General features: G+C 36.5%; 1 protein-coding gene across 1 annotated transcript; it reads left to right on the top strand.

Annotated features, from left to right (window-relative positions):
• Positions 1-12,375, top strand: LOC127655214 (D-3-phosphoglycerate dehydrogenase-like). Its single transcript, XM_052142888.1, has 12 exons — positions 1-220; positions 2,162-2,313; positions 2,540-2,605; positions 2,829-2,883; positions 5,067-5,165; positions 5,268-5,400; positions 5,483-5,631; positions 5,767-5,919; positions 8,694-8,832; positions 9,053-9,180; positions 10,910-11,126; positions 12,036-12,375. Exons 1-12 carry the CDS (start codon positions 83-85, stop codon positions 12,185-12,187), a joined length of 1,581 nt encoding a protein of 526 aa, XP_051998848.1. The 5' UTR covers positions 1-82; the 3' UTR covers positions 12,188-12,375.
• Positions 12,376-17,118: the final 4,743 nt, after the last annotated feature.

The following is a 17,118-nucleotide window of genomic DNA, read 5'->3' on the forward strand; positions in this document are numbered from 1 at the left end:
CGTGCATTCAGATCTTCATTCAAAAGCACGAGCAGTTCATTACGGTTCACGCGATCGAGTTGAGTCTTGTGGATCAAGAACAATGGCTCCAGTAACAGTCAAAAGCATTTTAATCAGTGAAAGTGTCGATCCGTGTTGTAAAGTGATTCTGCAGGAGAATGGCATTAAGGTGACGGAGAAACAGCAAATGAGCAAAGAGGAATTGATTGCAGAGATTCAGGTAAAAACGTTTTGTTGTTGTTTGAATTGGTTGAATCGTAAGAAACTTCTGCAGAATCTCAAGTGATTTTGTTTTAATGGCGTCGTTCAAAGTTATATTGGCTTTGATTTGACATTCATGTATAATGCATTCAGTTGAACTCAATGCTGATGAGTAAACTAGGTTTGTGCGTGACTGTGCCACCCCTCCTCTTCTGAATCTGATGCAACAGCAACATGAACCTGCACCATATCAATGACTTGCTTTTTGAACATTTTATAATTTATGATTTTATGTGTCAACACCGAGTAGACCATCAGTTTTAAGTGTTTTGTTTGTTCTTACTGTTCTTAAAAGATATGTTTGGGTGCTTTTTTGAATTATTTATTGGTTTACAGTGATGTCCAAAAGCCTGAGACCGCTATTGAATATGTTTGCTTTGCATTTTTCTAATTTACCAGTATGATTTTTGGAGTTTATATGGGAAATGTTACAAATTTACTTTGCATGTAATTAATTGGTGACCTAGAAATATTGCAGAATCATGTACACTGACAGCCAAAAGTTCAGAATGTACAGATTTTCTCTTATGGAAATAAATTGGTACTTTTATTCACAAAATGGCATTCAACTGATCACAATGTATAATCAGGATAGTGATAACGTGAAAAATTACTATTACAATTTTAAAAAGTTCAGAACTTCTTAAACAACTTCAAAGAGTTCTCATCAAAAAATATTACACATGCAACTATGACAGCTTTGTAGACCCTTGGTGTTCTAGCTGTTAGTTTGTCCAGATAATCAGGTGACATTTCACCCCTTCACACTTCCTGTAGCACTTGCCATAGATGTGCCTGTCTTGTCGGGCACTTCTCACGCACCTTACAGTCTATCTGATCCCACAAAAACTCATTGGGGTTAAGATCCATAACACTCTTTTCCAATTACCTGTTGTTGTTTTTAGAGAAAGCTGTTTATTTTTTTGCCATTTTTGACCTAATATTGACCTTAAGACATGCCAGTCTATTGCATACTGTGGCAACTCAAAAACAAACACAAAGACAATGTTAAGCTTCATTTAACAAACCAAATATCTTTCAGCAGTGTTTGATATAATGGCAAGTGATTTTCTAGTATCAAATTATCAAGTTAGCATGAATACTCAAGGAAAAGGTGTTTGAGTGATGGATGCTGTCTAGATTTGATCAAAAATAACTTTTTCAAATAGTGATGGTGCTGTTTTTTACATCAGTAATGTCCTGACTATACTTTGTGATCAGTTGAATGCCACTTTGGTGAATTAAAGTACCAATTTCCTTCCGAAACAGCAAAATCTGTACATTATTCCAAACTTAAATATATTTTTTATACATTTTATAAATTGATAGAATTGGTCGATTAATCTGTTATCGGCCTGTTCCACCAACTTAGTTATTGGTATCATCAAAATCCACCATCGCTCGACCTATATTACAGAACAAGATGGCCGATATATTTCATTTACATTTCTCCGTTTGGCAGAATCTTTTATCCAAAGCGACATGCTCTACCAGTTGAGCTACAGGAACCAACAGTAAATCCGATGTACAAAACATTTCTAATGTGAAACAAGCACTTATTTTATGCAATTAAGGCAATTTATTAAAATTTTGCATTAACTAGAAAAAAAGAAACCTTGAAAACAGAAAGTGTTGACTATCCATTGACAAATCTTTTGGTCGATTTTGGAACTGGCACCACTTCTGTTAATCAGCCGAGTGAACACGGTTATCGAGTGGATGCTGATAATCGCAAAGTTAATAAAGTTCTATCTCTAGTACTGAATACATGATAGTAATGCATTCTGTCACTTTGAGCTATTTGCTTAGAAGATTTTGAGATTAAATTACTCTGTAGTAAATGTGAGCCTTGTTTTACATGCCATTTTTGTTCATATTTCTTTAAACCTTTCTTCCCAAGAATTATGACGGTTTAGTTGTCCGATCAGCAACCAAAGTTACAGCTGACATCATCAACGCTGGCAGTAACTTGAAGATCATTGGACGAGCCGGAACAGGAGTTGACAATGTGGACGTGGATGCAGCAACCAAGAGAGGCATCATTGTCATGAAGTAATGAAGCATGTAAAATGTTGCTCCTGACCTCTTTTCTGTCTGTTCTGGCATACTAGGGCAGATTGCTTTTGAGTTCAACTTGTGCACTCGTATCGCCTCGATCCTTAAAATGTTTCTAGAAAAGAAAGAGAAAAAGTTGACATCTGAAAGATGCTTAATTGCTTGAATTCTGGAACATTTGAAAGTCTCAGATGTCTTAATTGAGCTTGTCTTTTTTTTTTAGCACTCCAAGTGGAAACACGATCAGTGCTGCTGAACTCACCTGTGCTCTTTTGATGAGCTTGTCAAGGTAAACTATAAAAAAATAATAATATCATAAACGTGCAAAATTACTTATTTATTGGCCCAATCTGCAGACTGCTTTCTGCACTGGTTTTGAGGGAAAGATTCTGTGTGGGCCTGATCATTAATATAGAACTTTCATCTGGGATTAAATAAACCTATGTACTAATTTATATATGTTTTTGATGTGCTGTTCCTAATAAATCATTAGAATTTCTGTATTTCTTAAGACTTATTCCTCAAGCTTTCATGTCAATGAAGGATGGAAAATGGGATCGTAAAAAGGTACAGTATATGCACAATTGTTGATGTTTAATGGTATGCAATACAATGCATTATGCAACGATAAACATTTCAAGTAGTAGCATGCTACATTGTTGTCCCATGACTCATGTTGCTCGTTTGATTCATTGAGCGGTGTCCAGTTATCATCTTGGTCATTTTGTTGGTACTCCACTTTCCCTTACAAAAATCGAGAATTCATGGCAAATTTGACACAAACTTGCTGCAGTTTCACCACTGATAATTTTCACATGCAAATGAGCTTTGCGGCAAATTGTTCATTGTTTGCCAAAGGTTTGCCGGAGGTCCACCACTACCAGTGAAGATCTGCAAACTTCTGGCAAACATTTGCATGTGAATATAATAAGTGGCAAGTTTGCAGCTAGTTTAGGATTTATGTAAGGGTTTGTAGGAAAAATTGTCTTTTTGGTAGTCTGACCTACTGAGCCTCTTAGAGGACAGGGAAGTATGAAATATTTTTGCATTCCCTTGCAATAATTTACCATGGTTGTTCTTTAGTAATTTTGTAGTAATCCTGACAGTCTACAGTAAAATAGTTAATTTTGGGGTTTTACTAAAAATACAATGGTTAAACTATGGCTACTGTAGGTAAACCATGGTTAATTTCCATAAGGGTTCACCATGATTTTTACAACAGTAACCATATTTTAACCATGATGATCATGGTAAAACTGTATTATAATACAGGACATTCAAAATTACAGTATAGAAATAAAAATCATAGTCATCCTGCCAAAAAAAAAACATGGCTAGTTTTACTATAGTCATATGATCGTTCATTTGTGGTACATGTAAAATGTTTTTGCCACAAAAAATAAATAAAAAGAAAATCAAATATGGTTACTGCAGGTTTACTATAGTAAAACCATGGTAAATGTTATGGTTAATATGGTTTAACTACAAATACCATGATACAACTATGGTTAGTTATTAAACCATGGTTAATTTTTGTAAGGGTTAACCATATATTTTACTACAGTAACCATTGTTGAACTTTGGTATTTGAAGTATAACCATTACCACAAAATGTACCATAGTTTTACTACAGCAACCGTATTTTAAATCTATATTAATAATACAGGAAACACAAAACTATGGTAATAAAATCATAATCATCCTGTTAAAAAAAAAAAAACACTTTTAATTTGACTATAGTGACCATTATAGTTAATTTGTGGTACATGTAACATGTTTTTTTAAATTGTTCTTGCCACACAAAAAAATAAAATGAATAAAAATGGTTTCATGGTTTCTGCAGGTTTACTATAGAAAAACCATGGCAAATTGTAGTTACTGGTTTGACTACAAATTCCATGATAAAACTACAATTATTGTAGTAAAACCATGGTTAATTTTTGTATGGGTTAACCATAGTTTTACTGCAGTAACCATATTTTAACCATGATATTTGTGGTAAAACTGGAGTAATAATACACAAAAACCAAAATTCTGATTAGTAAAAATCATAATCATCCTGCCCAAAAAAAACATGTTTAGTTTTACTATAGTAACACCATAGTTATTTTTCATACTTGTTCTTTGGTATTTAAAATTGTTCTTGTCACAAAAAAAAATAAAAAATGGTTGCATTGTTATTGCAGGTTTACTACAGTAAAACCATGGAAAATTTTGTGTTTACTGTGGTTTTACTACAAATACCATAGTTTAACTATGGGTGCTGTAGTAAAACCATTGTTAAATTATTGCAAGAAAACACAAGCGGCTGTGGCTCAGTTGGTAGAGCGGGTCGGCCACTAATCGAATCCTGGCCCACACGACTCCACTTGCCGAAGTGTCCTTGGGCAAGACACTGAACCCCAAGTTGCTCCCAATGGCAGGCTAGTGCCTTGCATGGCAGCTCTGCCACCATTGGTGTGTGAATGGGTGAATGTGTCACAGTGTAAAGCGATTTGAATACCGTTAAGGTTAAAAAGGTGCTATATAAGTGCAGACCATTTACAAAACTGTTTCAGAAAATAAATTCCAAAAAAATACTAATCAAATAATGAGTCAAGAATAAAGTGAGTTTTATGGTATGCTATTCCAAACATATTTCCCCTGTCTGTGTTAACTCAGTCATCACTAAAGGATTGTGATCGCTGAATGTGTAGCATCACACAGGCTGTTGTGAGAGTTTGATGAGTGTTTTGCTAATGATTTTGCAGTTCATGGGTGCAGAGCTGTATGGCAAAGTTCTTGGAATTGTTGGGCTTGGAAGAATCGGTAAAGAGGTGGCGACAAGAATGCAGTCCTTTGGTATGAAGGTAAGACAGTTATATCCTTATAACTGAAATGAACCCCTAGTAATGATTTGTAGAAGAATTGTAGCATTGTAGTAAGTTTGTGGGGTTTTTCATCCTTAATAGACCATTGGTTATGACCCCATCACCCCTCCGGAAGTTACTGCAAGCTGGGGAGTGGATCAGATGTCTCTGGAGCAACTGTGGCCACAGTGTGATTATATCACAGTCCACACTCCACTCATGCCCTCCACGACAGGTACACATCACCCAACCAGAACCGGTTTGTTTTGACAAGTTGTCCTAGAGTAATGTCAAACATTTGGTGGTGTGCTACACAGGTCTCCTCAATGATGCCACATTTGCAAAGTGTAAGAGAGGTGTGAAGGTTGTGAACTGTGCTCGCGGTGGCATTATCGATGAAGCCGCTCTCCTGCGAGCTCTGGAGTCAGGCCAGTGTGGAGGAGCTGGGCTGGATGTGTTCGTGGAGGTGAGTACTTGCCAGCAACCCATACTGAGAACTATCATCTTCCTCTGGATAGAAAGCATTACATACAACAACAAAGACATACTTGAGAAATTATAAATAAAATAAAAAAGCTTTATTTTTTTTGATTGGGATCAGGAGCCTCCAAAAGATTTGGCTCTTGTGAATCACCCTAACGTCATCGGCTGCCCTCATCTGGGAGCGAGCACTAAAGAAGCGCAGGCTCGATGTGGGAAGGATATTGCTCTGCAGATTGTGGACATGGCCAGTGGCAAAGCTTTAGTTGGAGCTGTGAGTTCATTTTAGTCTTGAAATAATGTTTTACAGTGCTAGAATTGTAGTTCTTTATTAAGGGGCAGTATTTGCCACCCAAAATTGATTTTAAAGGGTATTTTGTATATTATGAGGGGATATTTTAGTGGATATTTAGTGGACTTTTTGCAATGTTGATAATTATTATTATCTGTATTTTTATTATTATATGTACCTGTTGTAAATTGTGTGTATGTATGCATGTGTGTGTATATATATATATATATATGTGTGTGTTCAAGCACTTGCATTTTGCACAATACCTTCACATTCACACGCCAATGTTGCAGATTGTAATGTACATTATCTTTCTAATAATAATTTGTCTTTACAGTGTACCCTGATTTATTTTTTTGTCTTCTCTCATATTACTGTAATGTTTTTCATTGTTATTGTTAGTTCCTATCCTGTATTTATGTTTAATATGCCTTAGCAGTGTCAGAAATTAACTTCTATATTAAGTGGCAATATTTGCCCCCTGGATTCGTTTTATATTTTACCATTTTAAAACCAGCTTTGTCTGGGGCCTGGGTAGCTCAGCACCTGGATTCGCAAGTTCGAATCCAGGCATGCTGAGTGACTCCAGTTAGGTCTCCTTAGCAACCAATTGGCCTAGTTGCTAGGGTGGGTAGAGTCACATTGGGTAACCTCCTCGTGGAAGCTATAATGTGGTTCACTCTCAGTGGTGCGTGTGGTGAGTTGTGTGTGAATGCCGCGGAGAATAGCATGAAGACTCGCTAGCTCTCCGTGGTAATGCGCTCAATGAGCCACATGCTAAAATGGATTGACAGTCTCAAACACGGAGGCAACTGAGATTCGTCCCCCACCACCTGGATTGAGTCACTACGCCACCGCCAGGACCTAGAATGCATCTAGGTGCACCTTTTATGTCAAATACTTTCATTTAATAAATTGATTAATACAAATTCTTAAGATTGAGAATTTATTATTCCTTAACACCTAAGAAATAATCAACAGCAGTTCCTATTTTATGCCATAATATGTATAACCAGGACTAATAATAGAAAATTTAAGAACTATTTCAGATGTTACAAACAAATAACAGAAGAGTTGATTATAAAAGCATTTTTTTTTTGTTGCCCCAAGCCCCCCTTAATTCAAATAATGTATATTACTCGATATATCTCAATAATCCCCTGTAATATGTAGGGCTGCAACTAACGATTATTTTGATAATCGATTAATCTAACGATTATTAGAACGATTATTCGACTATTCTGCGATTATTGCAATGATTAATCATTAGCTCTAAACCGATTATTCTGATTGTGTCCCGACTTAAAATGTTGTATTAAACATGCTTGCTAACAACAAAGAGGGAAAAAAAAACTTCTTTTAAAAATGCCTCTAAATCACATTCACTGAATTAACGGGAAAAATACTTTTTATTACGTTTAATTCAGTAAAGAAATTCACTGCAAAAATCCTATTGTCATCAAGTGTTTTTGTCTTGTTTTTCATTTAAAAAATATCTGAAAATCCTTAAAACAAGATTCATTTACTTGAGAAGCAGCATATAAGATATTTAGACTTGCTTTAAGAGACTGTCTATTTTTCACTTGGTTATAATTCTGCGAGTGCAGTTAAGACTTATATTCAAAGTCTATTCTATAAAAGCAAATCTAAATATCTTATATGCTGCTTCTCAGGTTAGTGCAACTTTTTTAAAAGGATTTTTAGATATTTTAAAATATTTGTATTTTTTATGTATTCAACATTCTCAGATAACAATTTTTTTTCTTCTGCAGTATAGCTGCTAAAGATAATGTACGTGATTTTAAAGGAGTTTTAGATATTTATATTGTAGAAAAATTACGTTTTTTTTTTTGCAGTGTATAATGGGGTGAAGACTTCCCTCTTTCACCTTTCTGTTCACTTCAATCCATCTTTAACCCACAAAAAAAAAAACTGTCTTGTGTTAATAAAGCTGTGCATTGCTCATTTTCTTAAATTTCTCACGATAAAAAATGAACCGTGACCTATAGTATGATTAAATATGTCGCGAGTCATCACGTTATATTACAATGCGCTCGAGGGACGAGCGTCCCCATGACAGAGTGTACATCAGCCGGATGCAGTTTCAGTCTCTTCACCTTAGATCGGGACATTCGCACAACTCATAGAAGAGGCGCTTAATGCACAGAAAAATGCCAGTTTCTGAGTTTGTAGTTATTTACATGATCTGATTAAATATAACTGCATTTAAGATGTAATGCCGGGGTGTTTCCTTTAAAGATGCTCGACACGCAAGTTTTGCTTCAGCTTTCACTTATTCCACAACGAGAGTGCTTTACTTTGAATTTTTGCATTATAGTACCCTCATACTGCGATCTACAATTCTTCCTCTCTTCAGTCAGATGTGAACTGCAGTGCTGCTCTCACGTGTCATCATTACAGTTTAATGTGATCTCATGTTACGTTAAATGAGATCAAACGACTATTCGACAACGAAAATTTGTCAAACGTCGACTAATCATTTCTGCCCTAGTAATTGGATGCTTTCAGTTGCTAAATAAATGTATCATGGCTGACTGCGAATAGTGAATTTTTTGCTTAATGCTACATCTAGGTGTCAGTAAACATAAACAACTTTTACTGAGTGTACCTTAATTGAGTGATCCTGTTTTAGTAAAGAACACTGGTCATGCCTTTATTTATTAATCTGTATGATTTTACCTGTCTTGAATTGTTGTTTAATTCTTTCCTATTTTTGTTTATAATTTTTTTTTCAGGTGAATGCTCAGGTGTTGGCCAGTACATTCTCTCCTGACTCTCATCAGTGGATCAGGTTGGGAGAGTTGATGGGCCGAGTGTTGAAGGCCTGCACTTCTTCTAAACAACCCTACAGTCAGGTCCATGTCACATCACTTGGTAGGGGAATTAATTATCCTTTACTCACCCTCTTGTCTTTCCAAAACTGTATGACTTTCTTCCTTGCAACACCAAAGGAAATGTTAGGCAGAATTTTCATCTTTCATGTTGTGGTGAAAAAGAGCATGTTTGCATCATTGTTGAATATTTTGCACAATATGCTTTTGTTATTGATTCTTTCTCTTGAGTTTGCATGGTAATTTTTTCTTTTATTATTCAGGGGAGTGTTTGAAGAATTCCACTGGGTTTTTGAGCTCTTCCGCTGTAGTTGGACTGCTAACTGAAAATGCTCAGAATGGACCCAACTTGGTGAATGTGCTGGCTCTAGCTGCAGAGAGAGGAATTACTGTAAGACTACCTCACAAAACCTCTGAATATCTTTCTGGCTGAATTCCCTGTACAACTTACAGCCTTTGGCAATATTCAATATATATAATTATATTTATAAATTTGCTCTGAAATACCTTAATAGTGGAGAGCCATCATTTAAAAAAATGGATAATACAAGAAGTAAAATACAGTAGAAATCTAGTTAGACATGTTTTCTACAACGTTTTTCACTAAATGAACACAGCACAAATCAAATTTAATATACAGGGTTCCCACGGTCATGAAAACCCCCCCAAAATATTAGGGAACTCTAAAATTGTCATTTCCAAAAAATCATGGAAAAGTCATGGAGATTTCTACAGAAAACACAAATGTTCCCAGTTTTCCTTTGCCTAATCTCACCAGCTAGATTTTGCTCTTGTAGGGTAAAACTTGCTCACATGCTATATTTCTTTTGTCAATGAAAATGGCAAAATGGTTCATATATATATATATTTTTTTTTTAATCTGTATCCAGCAGTTTGGGAACCCTGTATGTACTGTATATTTGATAAATTGTCATTTGCACCAATATTAAAAATACATAGTAATAAAGAGCAATTTTTACCTATATAGTATATTTTTAGTAAAACATTTTAATAAATAATAATCCATGCAGGGACTTGTGTGAACATTTTTGAGTGACGATGCAAATTAAACGAGTTTTCTATCGAAATGAAATGATTCATGAAAATGTCATTTCATTGACAAATTCTAACTTTTTTTTTTTTTTTTCCCTCAAGGAAATCAGAAACATTTTTAAAACATATTATTCCCTACAGTTTGTAAACCACGGGACAATGAGGGATTGAGAACTTGATCTAAGGAGAACACTTTCAGAAGATTAAAGGGATAGTTCACCCAAAAATGTAATTTCTCTCATCATTTACTCACCCTCATGCCATCCCAGATGTACATGACTTTCTTTCTTCTGCAGAATACAAATGAATATTTTAGAGGAATATTTCAGCTGTGTAGGACCATGCAGTGCAAGTGAATGGTGACCAAAACTTTAAAGGTCCAAAAGCACATAAATGCAGCATGAAAGTAATCCATACGACTCCAGTGGTTTAATCCATGTTTTCTGAAGTGATATGATAGGTGTATTTGTGAGAAACAAATCAATATTGAAGACCTTTTTTTTTTTTTTTACTATACACTTTAACATTCTTCTTTTGCTTTTGGCCATTCGCATTCTTCATACATATCGCCGCCTACTGAGCAGGAAGGAGAATTTATAGTTAATTAAAGGACATAAATATTGATCTTCTTCTCACCCACACCTATAATATCGCTTCAGAAGATATAGATTTATTGGAGTTTTTATGCTGTCTTTTGTGCTTTTTGGAACTGGAAAGTTCTGGTCACCATTGACTTGCATTGTTTGAACCTACAGAGCTGAAATATTCTTCTAAATATCTTTGTGTTCAGGAGAAGGAATAAAGTCATACTCATCTGGGATGGCATGAGGGTGAGTAAATTATGAGAGATTTGACATTTTTGGGTGAACTGTCCCTTTAATGGCCAAAGTAAAAGTGAAGCTTTTATATCGGCAGAAAAATAATCCTGAATATATTGTCAATATTTGAATAATCTTTAATCTGAAGGATGTCTTACGTTAAAGTTTCATATTTATTAGCATTTTGAAGGTTTATTTTCAAAGCAGCACTCTTGAACTCTAATCTGTCTTTGTGTCTCAATCCACCAGGTGAAGACAGATCACAAGCGGTCACATGAGCGTGAGGCCTGTGTGGTGGAGGTTTTCATGAATGGGAGTAGCTATAAGGCCGTGGGCTCCGTGCAGGCTGGAGTTCCAGTGCTTCTGGAGCTGAATGGAAGTGTTTTTCGACAGCCTGTTCCTCTCACTGGACACCTGCTGCTCTTCAAGGCTGCTGCCTCCACTGAACTCCTGCTCTCGGTCACTGGTAAAGACTGATGCACATTGTACACATATAGCCTTTACTTGTTTAATGGGAATATATGAGATTACTGTCTGTCTGTGGCATTTATTTTTAGTTACAACAGACAGGAGTTAGACTTAAAGGGATAGTTCACCCAAAAATGAAAATTCTCATCATTTACTCACCCTCATGCCATCCCAGATGTGTATGACTTTCTTTCTTCTGCTGAACACCAATGAAGATTTAAAAAGAATATCTCAGCTCTGTAGGTTCTTACAATGCAAGTGAATGGTGGCCAGAACTTTGAAGGTCCAAAAAGCACAAAGTCAGCGTAAAATTAATCCATACACCTTCAGTGGTTAAATCCATGTCTTCAGAAGAGATTTGATAGGTGTGTGTGTGAGAAACCGATCAATATTTAAGTTGTTTATACTATGAATCTTCACTTTCACTTCCATATTCTTCTTTTGTTTTGCGATTCGCATTCTTTGTGCATATTGCCACCTACTGGTCAGGAAGCAGAATTTGTAGTAAAAATTGACTTCAATATGATCTGCTATATTCCATGTCTTCAGAGTTTTGTGATAACCTCAGACTAAGATTTAAGCCATTAATCACTGGAAATCTTCCCCTCAAATCTAGCTCTGAAAATTAATTTGCAAACTCGTATCGTGGCAGTTTTGATGAATATAATCTCCAATTTATAATTCAGATTAAATTAACATTAATAAATATACCACAGCTGCTGTCACAAGTCTTCTGGTTAGCTAAACAATAATGTCCCACAGTCAGAATATTTTTGTACCACTATTTTACGCCTATTTCATTGATATCTGTCAGGTAGTGAAGGACATTTTCTAATCTTCAAATTTTCAAAATTGCTTACAGCTCTTTTACTGATTCTTTTTATTTCATGTTTTTAATCCACCTTAGGAGTTTTGGCTTCTGCAGGTGTGGAAATGGTGTCCTTCAGTACCTCCACCAGCAGTGGTGACCACTGGAACAGCATGGGAATATCCTCGCTGCTTGGGGACATTGGTGCCATGAAGTCCTTGGTGAAAGAGGCTGCACAGTTGACTGTCTGAATATCTGGGAATTATCCTGTTGGGAAGCACTTATCATTCCAGCGTCTAAAGCTCTGTTGTCTGCCTGAGCTTTATTGTTTACGGAGTCATTTTTTGTTTTTGTTATTTGTTATCACTTAACTTGCTAAAACCACTTATTTGTATTGCAAAAATATGAATATGTTGGATTAAAACTCAGATAACTACCAGTGCTTTGCAATCGAGTGTTTATTTTTTCCATTGTTCTAAAAATAGGGTACAATTTGTGTAACAAATGTGAATAAATACATTTTTCTTAACCCATGAACAAAATGCATTTTTTTTTTTTACACTTTATTGGGTTTTCTTGGTTTTCAAACTTGCTATATATGCTATGATGAAAACAAAATCTATGGAAATAAAAGCTATTTAGATCTAAATTTAGTCTCTACTTTGGAATATTATTTAGCAATATGTTATTTAAAAAGACTTGAAGTTGTGTCCCTAGGTAATGCATCAACACCAGCATATTTTACCTGTTTTAAATTAATAACATATTCCATTATAAACACCCATTTTCATTAAGCGTCTGCTAAAATAAAATAAAAAGTTTTATGTTTGTCAGCAGAACAATTAAACAAGAATTTATCATTGTATACATATTGTATATGGCAAACAATTTTTTTAGATTAAATTGATTGACTTTAAATTGACTTCTGAAAATTCTAAATCTGGGTTACAGTGAGACGATTACAATGGAAGTGAATGTGGCCAATCTGTAAACCAGGGGTGTCAAACTCAGTTCCTGGAGGGGTACAGCCCTGCAGAGTTTGGTTCCAGCCCTGCTCCAAAATGCCTTGTAATTTTCAAGCACTCCGGAAGACCATGATTTGCTGCTTCAGGTGTGTTTAATTAGGGTTGGAGCTAAACTCTGCTGGAATGTGGCCCTCCTGGAAACTTTGTTGCCATGATGACATAACGCTCCCGGTAAATGACCATTTAAACAACTTTACAGCTCACTTAAAACACATGTTTTAACAGAAGAATTCATGCAAGTAGTTTAACAAATTTATAAACTTCACTTTTGGCACTTTTAACCCTCCAAAAATTGGCCCTGTTGACTTCCTCACGTAACCTAGATTTTTCCTAAAAAAAAAATTTAAGAAAAGGATGAACTAGTTTACATTATTTTTGTGGTAATCAACATTGTGCCACAATGCTGCAGATTTAACTTAACTTAGGCTAGATTGGACCTGGAATATTCATAAAAAAATCACCTTAACAACTGGGAAAAGGCACTCGTGTCTCATGACACTCACACTGTTTCTATGGTAGTTCCCTGTGGACTTAATGGTAACTACATGCCAGTTATTCACCATTGCTAAGCTCTAAACAAATGCTATTGAGTCAAGAACATGATAAAGCACCAAGAATGGATGAATTCTTTGTATTAGGCCGCCCTTGGTATTGTTCCACCTCCAGCCTTTATAATGCAATGGGTTTAAGCCTTATTAAGATTAGACTAACACTGCCAACTGAAACGTAAAAAAACTATTATTATATCTCAGTAGATCTCACATGTAATTCATGCAAATGTATCTCAAAAGCGATCCGATTTTTGTCATTTAATCAAATGCATTGGGATGCTTGCGAAGCACCACCTTGGTTCACATGATGGTATTATCATGGGTGGCGGATGACAGCAGCTGTAAATGTCTCTCCAGTTATGTACAAATACCAAAATAGTAGCTCGACAGGGGCCACGTGTCTGAACTGTCTGTGGAGAAGACACACTTGTGGGAATAAACTTCAACACAATGCAAGTAAGCTTGTTTTTATATGTAGACCAGGGCTAGTTGTCACAAAGTGTAGCATACATCTTAGAAACTGAGGTCACAATTCCAAATACACAAATGCTTTTTTTTCCTCTAGCAGTGGTTTTCTTGTTGATTTTAAACACATCAAAACAGTCTTAAATTTGAATGTTTGTGTTTGTCTGTGTGTGTGTACATGTTTATACTACATTGTGGGGACCAAATGTCCACACAAGGATTGTAAAACCTGAGATCAGCTACCTTGTGGGGCCCAGCCAGTGGTCCCCACAAGGGAAATGGCTTATTAAACATACTAAATAGTTTTTTGGAAAATATAAAAATGCTAAAAGGTTTCTGTGAGGGGTAGGTTTAAGGGATAGAAATTAACTCATTAGAGTCAGACTGCCTTCACTGCGAGGGCATGAGTCTCCGGACGCACCGCTCAAGTATCGCCCTCCTTCTAAGGGACAATCCCGCCTCCCGCACCCTCCCACCGGCCTCCTCTGTGTTAGAGGGTTCACACAGGGAGGAATGGTAGGGCTGTGAAGTCGAGTTGGATGAAATTGAGGAAGATCGGTGCCTGGGTAGCTCAGCGAGTATTGACGCCGACTACCAACCCTGGAGTCGCGAGTTTGAATCCAGAGCATGTTCATACACTGTTTATCTTTGCTGGGTATGTCGGGATGATAGACAAATGTGTTTGTGTTTTGTTCTTAAAAAATAAACAGAAATGCTCTGGCTTTCGAAACGCACAGATCCTTCATGGTTACTCATTCCCGCCGGGTAAGCCATGATGGTAGACAAGTGTGTTCCATTGCATTGTGTTCACATAAACAATGTTATCACACAATTGAAAAAGCGCTGGTTGCGTCTGCGCATGCTGCACATGTTCGAAACACACGCACATTTACACTCTGTTCACTTCCACTCCTCGCCGGAGTTCGCTGGGAGATTGCATCTGTGTGATGATTCTCTCACACAATATAGAAAGCGCTGGTCGCATCTGCTCATGCTGCACATGCTCAACACGCACGCATTTACATGCTTTTCACTTCCTTTCCTGACCGAAGTTCGCTGGGAGATTGCATGTGTTTTATTTCTTTGTGATGATTTTCACATAAACAATCTTCTCACACAATAGAAAAAGTGATTTTTGCATCTGTTCGCATTGCACCGGCTCGAGATGCGTGCACATTTACACACCGTTCCCTTCCTCTACTCACCAGAGTGCGTACACGCTGTTCGCTTCCCCTCCCTGCTGGTGTTCGCCTTCTGTGTATTGTGTTTACCTAAACTATGTTTTCAATAAAATCAGGAATGTGCTTGTCGCAAATATTGAGATGCACACATTCATATGCTGCTCATTCCCCGTAGGTCGCTGGGATGACACACAAATGTGTTTCTGTGTGTTGTGTGCACACAACCAAAGTTCTCACACGAAAGAGAAAGCGCCTGTTGCAAGAGCTGTACACACACATTCACATGCTGCTCTAAGTTCCTCAAGGGATGAGGCACCTAAACCCCCCTCACCCTGCTAAACAAAAGGTCTTATTAGTCATGAAAACAAGACAAGCGTCTACGAACCGGCATACATAATATGCTAGCTGGCCACCAGAATGGCTCTCTAAGGAGCATCTAGGTTCGAGTCGCCCCTGGATGACAAGCAATGTTGGATAAGTGAACCCACTCTAGGATGTGCATCTGAAATGATCACGGAAACAAACAACCAACCCACTTGGCATGTAGCGCAGCACTGACTTTAGCCTCCACCTCCCAGGATGACATGCCCACCACTCGAGTGGTGAGTAGAATGGAATCCGGTGGTATGGTAGAGGTCTCGACCTCGAAACATAGAGACAGTGAGTCAGGCTTGAGGTTTTTAAAGCCCGGGCGGTACAAGAGGATGAAATTAAAGCGGGTAAAAAATAGTGCCCTGAGAGCCTGTATAGAGTTAAGATGTTTGGTGCCACTAATATACTCTAGGTCTTTATGATCAGTCCAGACCACGAAAGGTACCCCCAAACCCTCTTACGCCACTCGCCCAAAGCCAGCCGGACAGCCAGCAATTTTCTGTTACCGACATCATAGTTCCATTCTGATGCTGTTAAGCGGTGCGAAAAAAAACACGCAGATGCATCTTTCCATCATGCATGAAAAGTGCACTTCTTCACCATGATGAACAGTCGATTCTCTAGCAGTTGATGAAGAACCTGCTAAACATGCTGAACATGGTGCTGGATATTCTGGGAGAAGATCAGAATATCATCTAGATTCTAGATTAACAAATGCAAAACAGTCAACCATGTCTCTGAGCATGTCATTCACGAGCCCCTGGAAGACGGCGGGGGCATTGACCAAACTGAAAGGAATGCCTAAATATTCAAAGTGCCCCCTATGCGTGTTAAAAGCCATTTATGAAACATAAATCTTAAAAGTAGGCTAAAAACATTATTAAGCATAGCGGGGCATGTTGTGATAAAAGTTGCTCACTGTTTAAAAAATATTTATCAGTCCTATTTTAATTATAATTTCAACCTAAACATTGCCTTCATTTTCTTTCTTTCTTTCTCTTTCTTCTGTGCATTTTTGTCAGAATACATGTAAGTCACCATCCAATTTCATTGTGTGTAAATGAGCAGCTCGGACATTTGGCCTAACATCTCCTTTTTGTTTTTTGGTAAAACAGTGAAACAACGAGGGGGTTGTAATGACATGTGGGTGAGTAAATAATAAAAAAAAACCCTTACATTTTTTAATCAACTTTTCCTTTAGCATTCTTCATCATCAGGGGTGATTTGTAAAGCTGAATCAAACTCCTTCCTTATACTGTCAGAGTATGGCATTTAATTTACGTTTTTTTTCTTTAATAATACTTCAATTAGTATTATTTCTATTCATATTGATTTTTATTTGTTAATTTGTTTACACTTTTGTTAACAAAATTCTATCAAATTGAATTGTGTATTTTGAAAAAAAATAATAATAATAATAATTGAATTAATATTACTTAAAATATTTAGGTTTTTATTTCTTTTTGTTAAAGATGATTAAATTCAGTTTGATGGAATTTTATTTTGAAATTGAAAATTTTTAAATTATTTATTTTAGTCTAATACAGTTGTGAACCTGTGATTTTATAAAAGAATCTCAATAGTCAGT

Source organism: Xyrauchen texanus, chromosome 14, assembly GCF_025860055.1.
Source record: "Xyrauchen texanus isolate HMW12.3.18 chromosome 14, RBS_HiC_50CHRs, whole genome shotgun sequence".
In the NCBI taxonomy this organism is placed as follows: Eukaryota; Metazoa; Chordata; class Actinopteri; order Cypriniformes; family Catostomidae; genus Xyrauchen; species Xyrauchen texanus.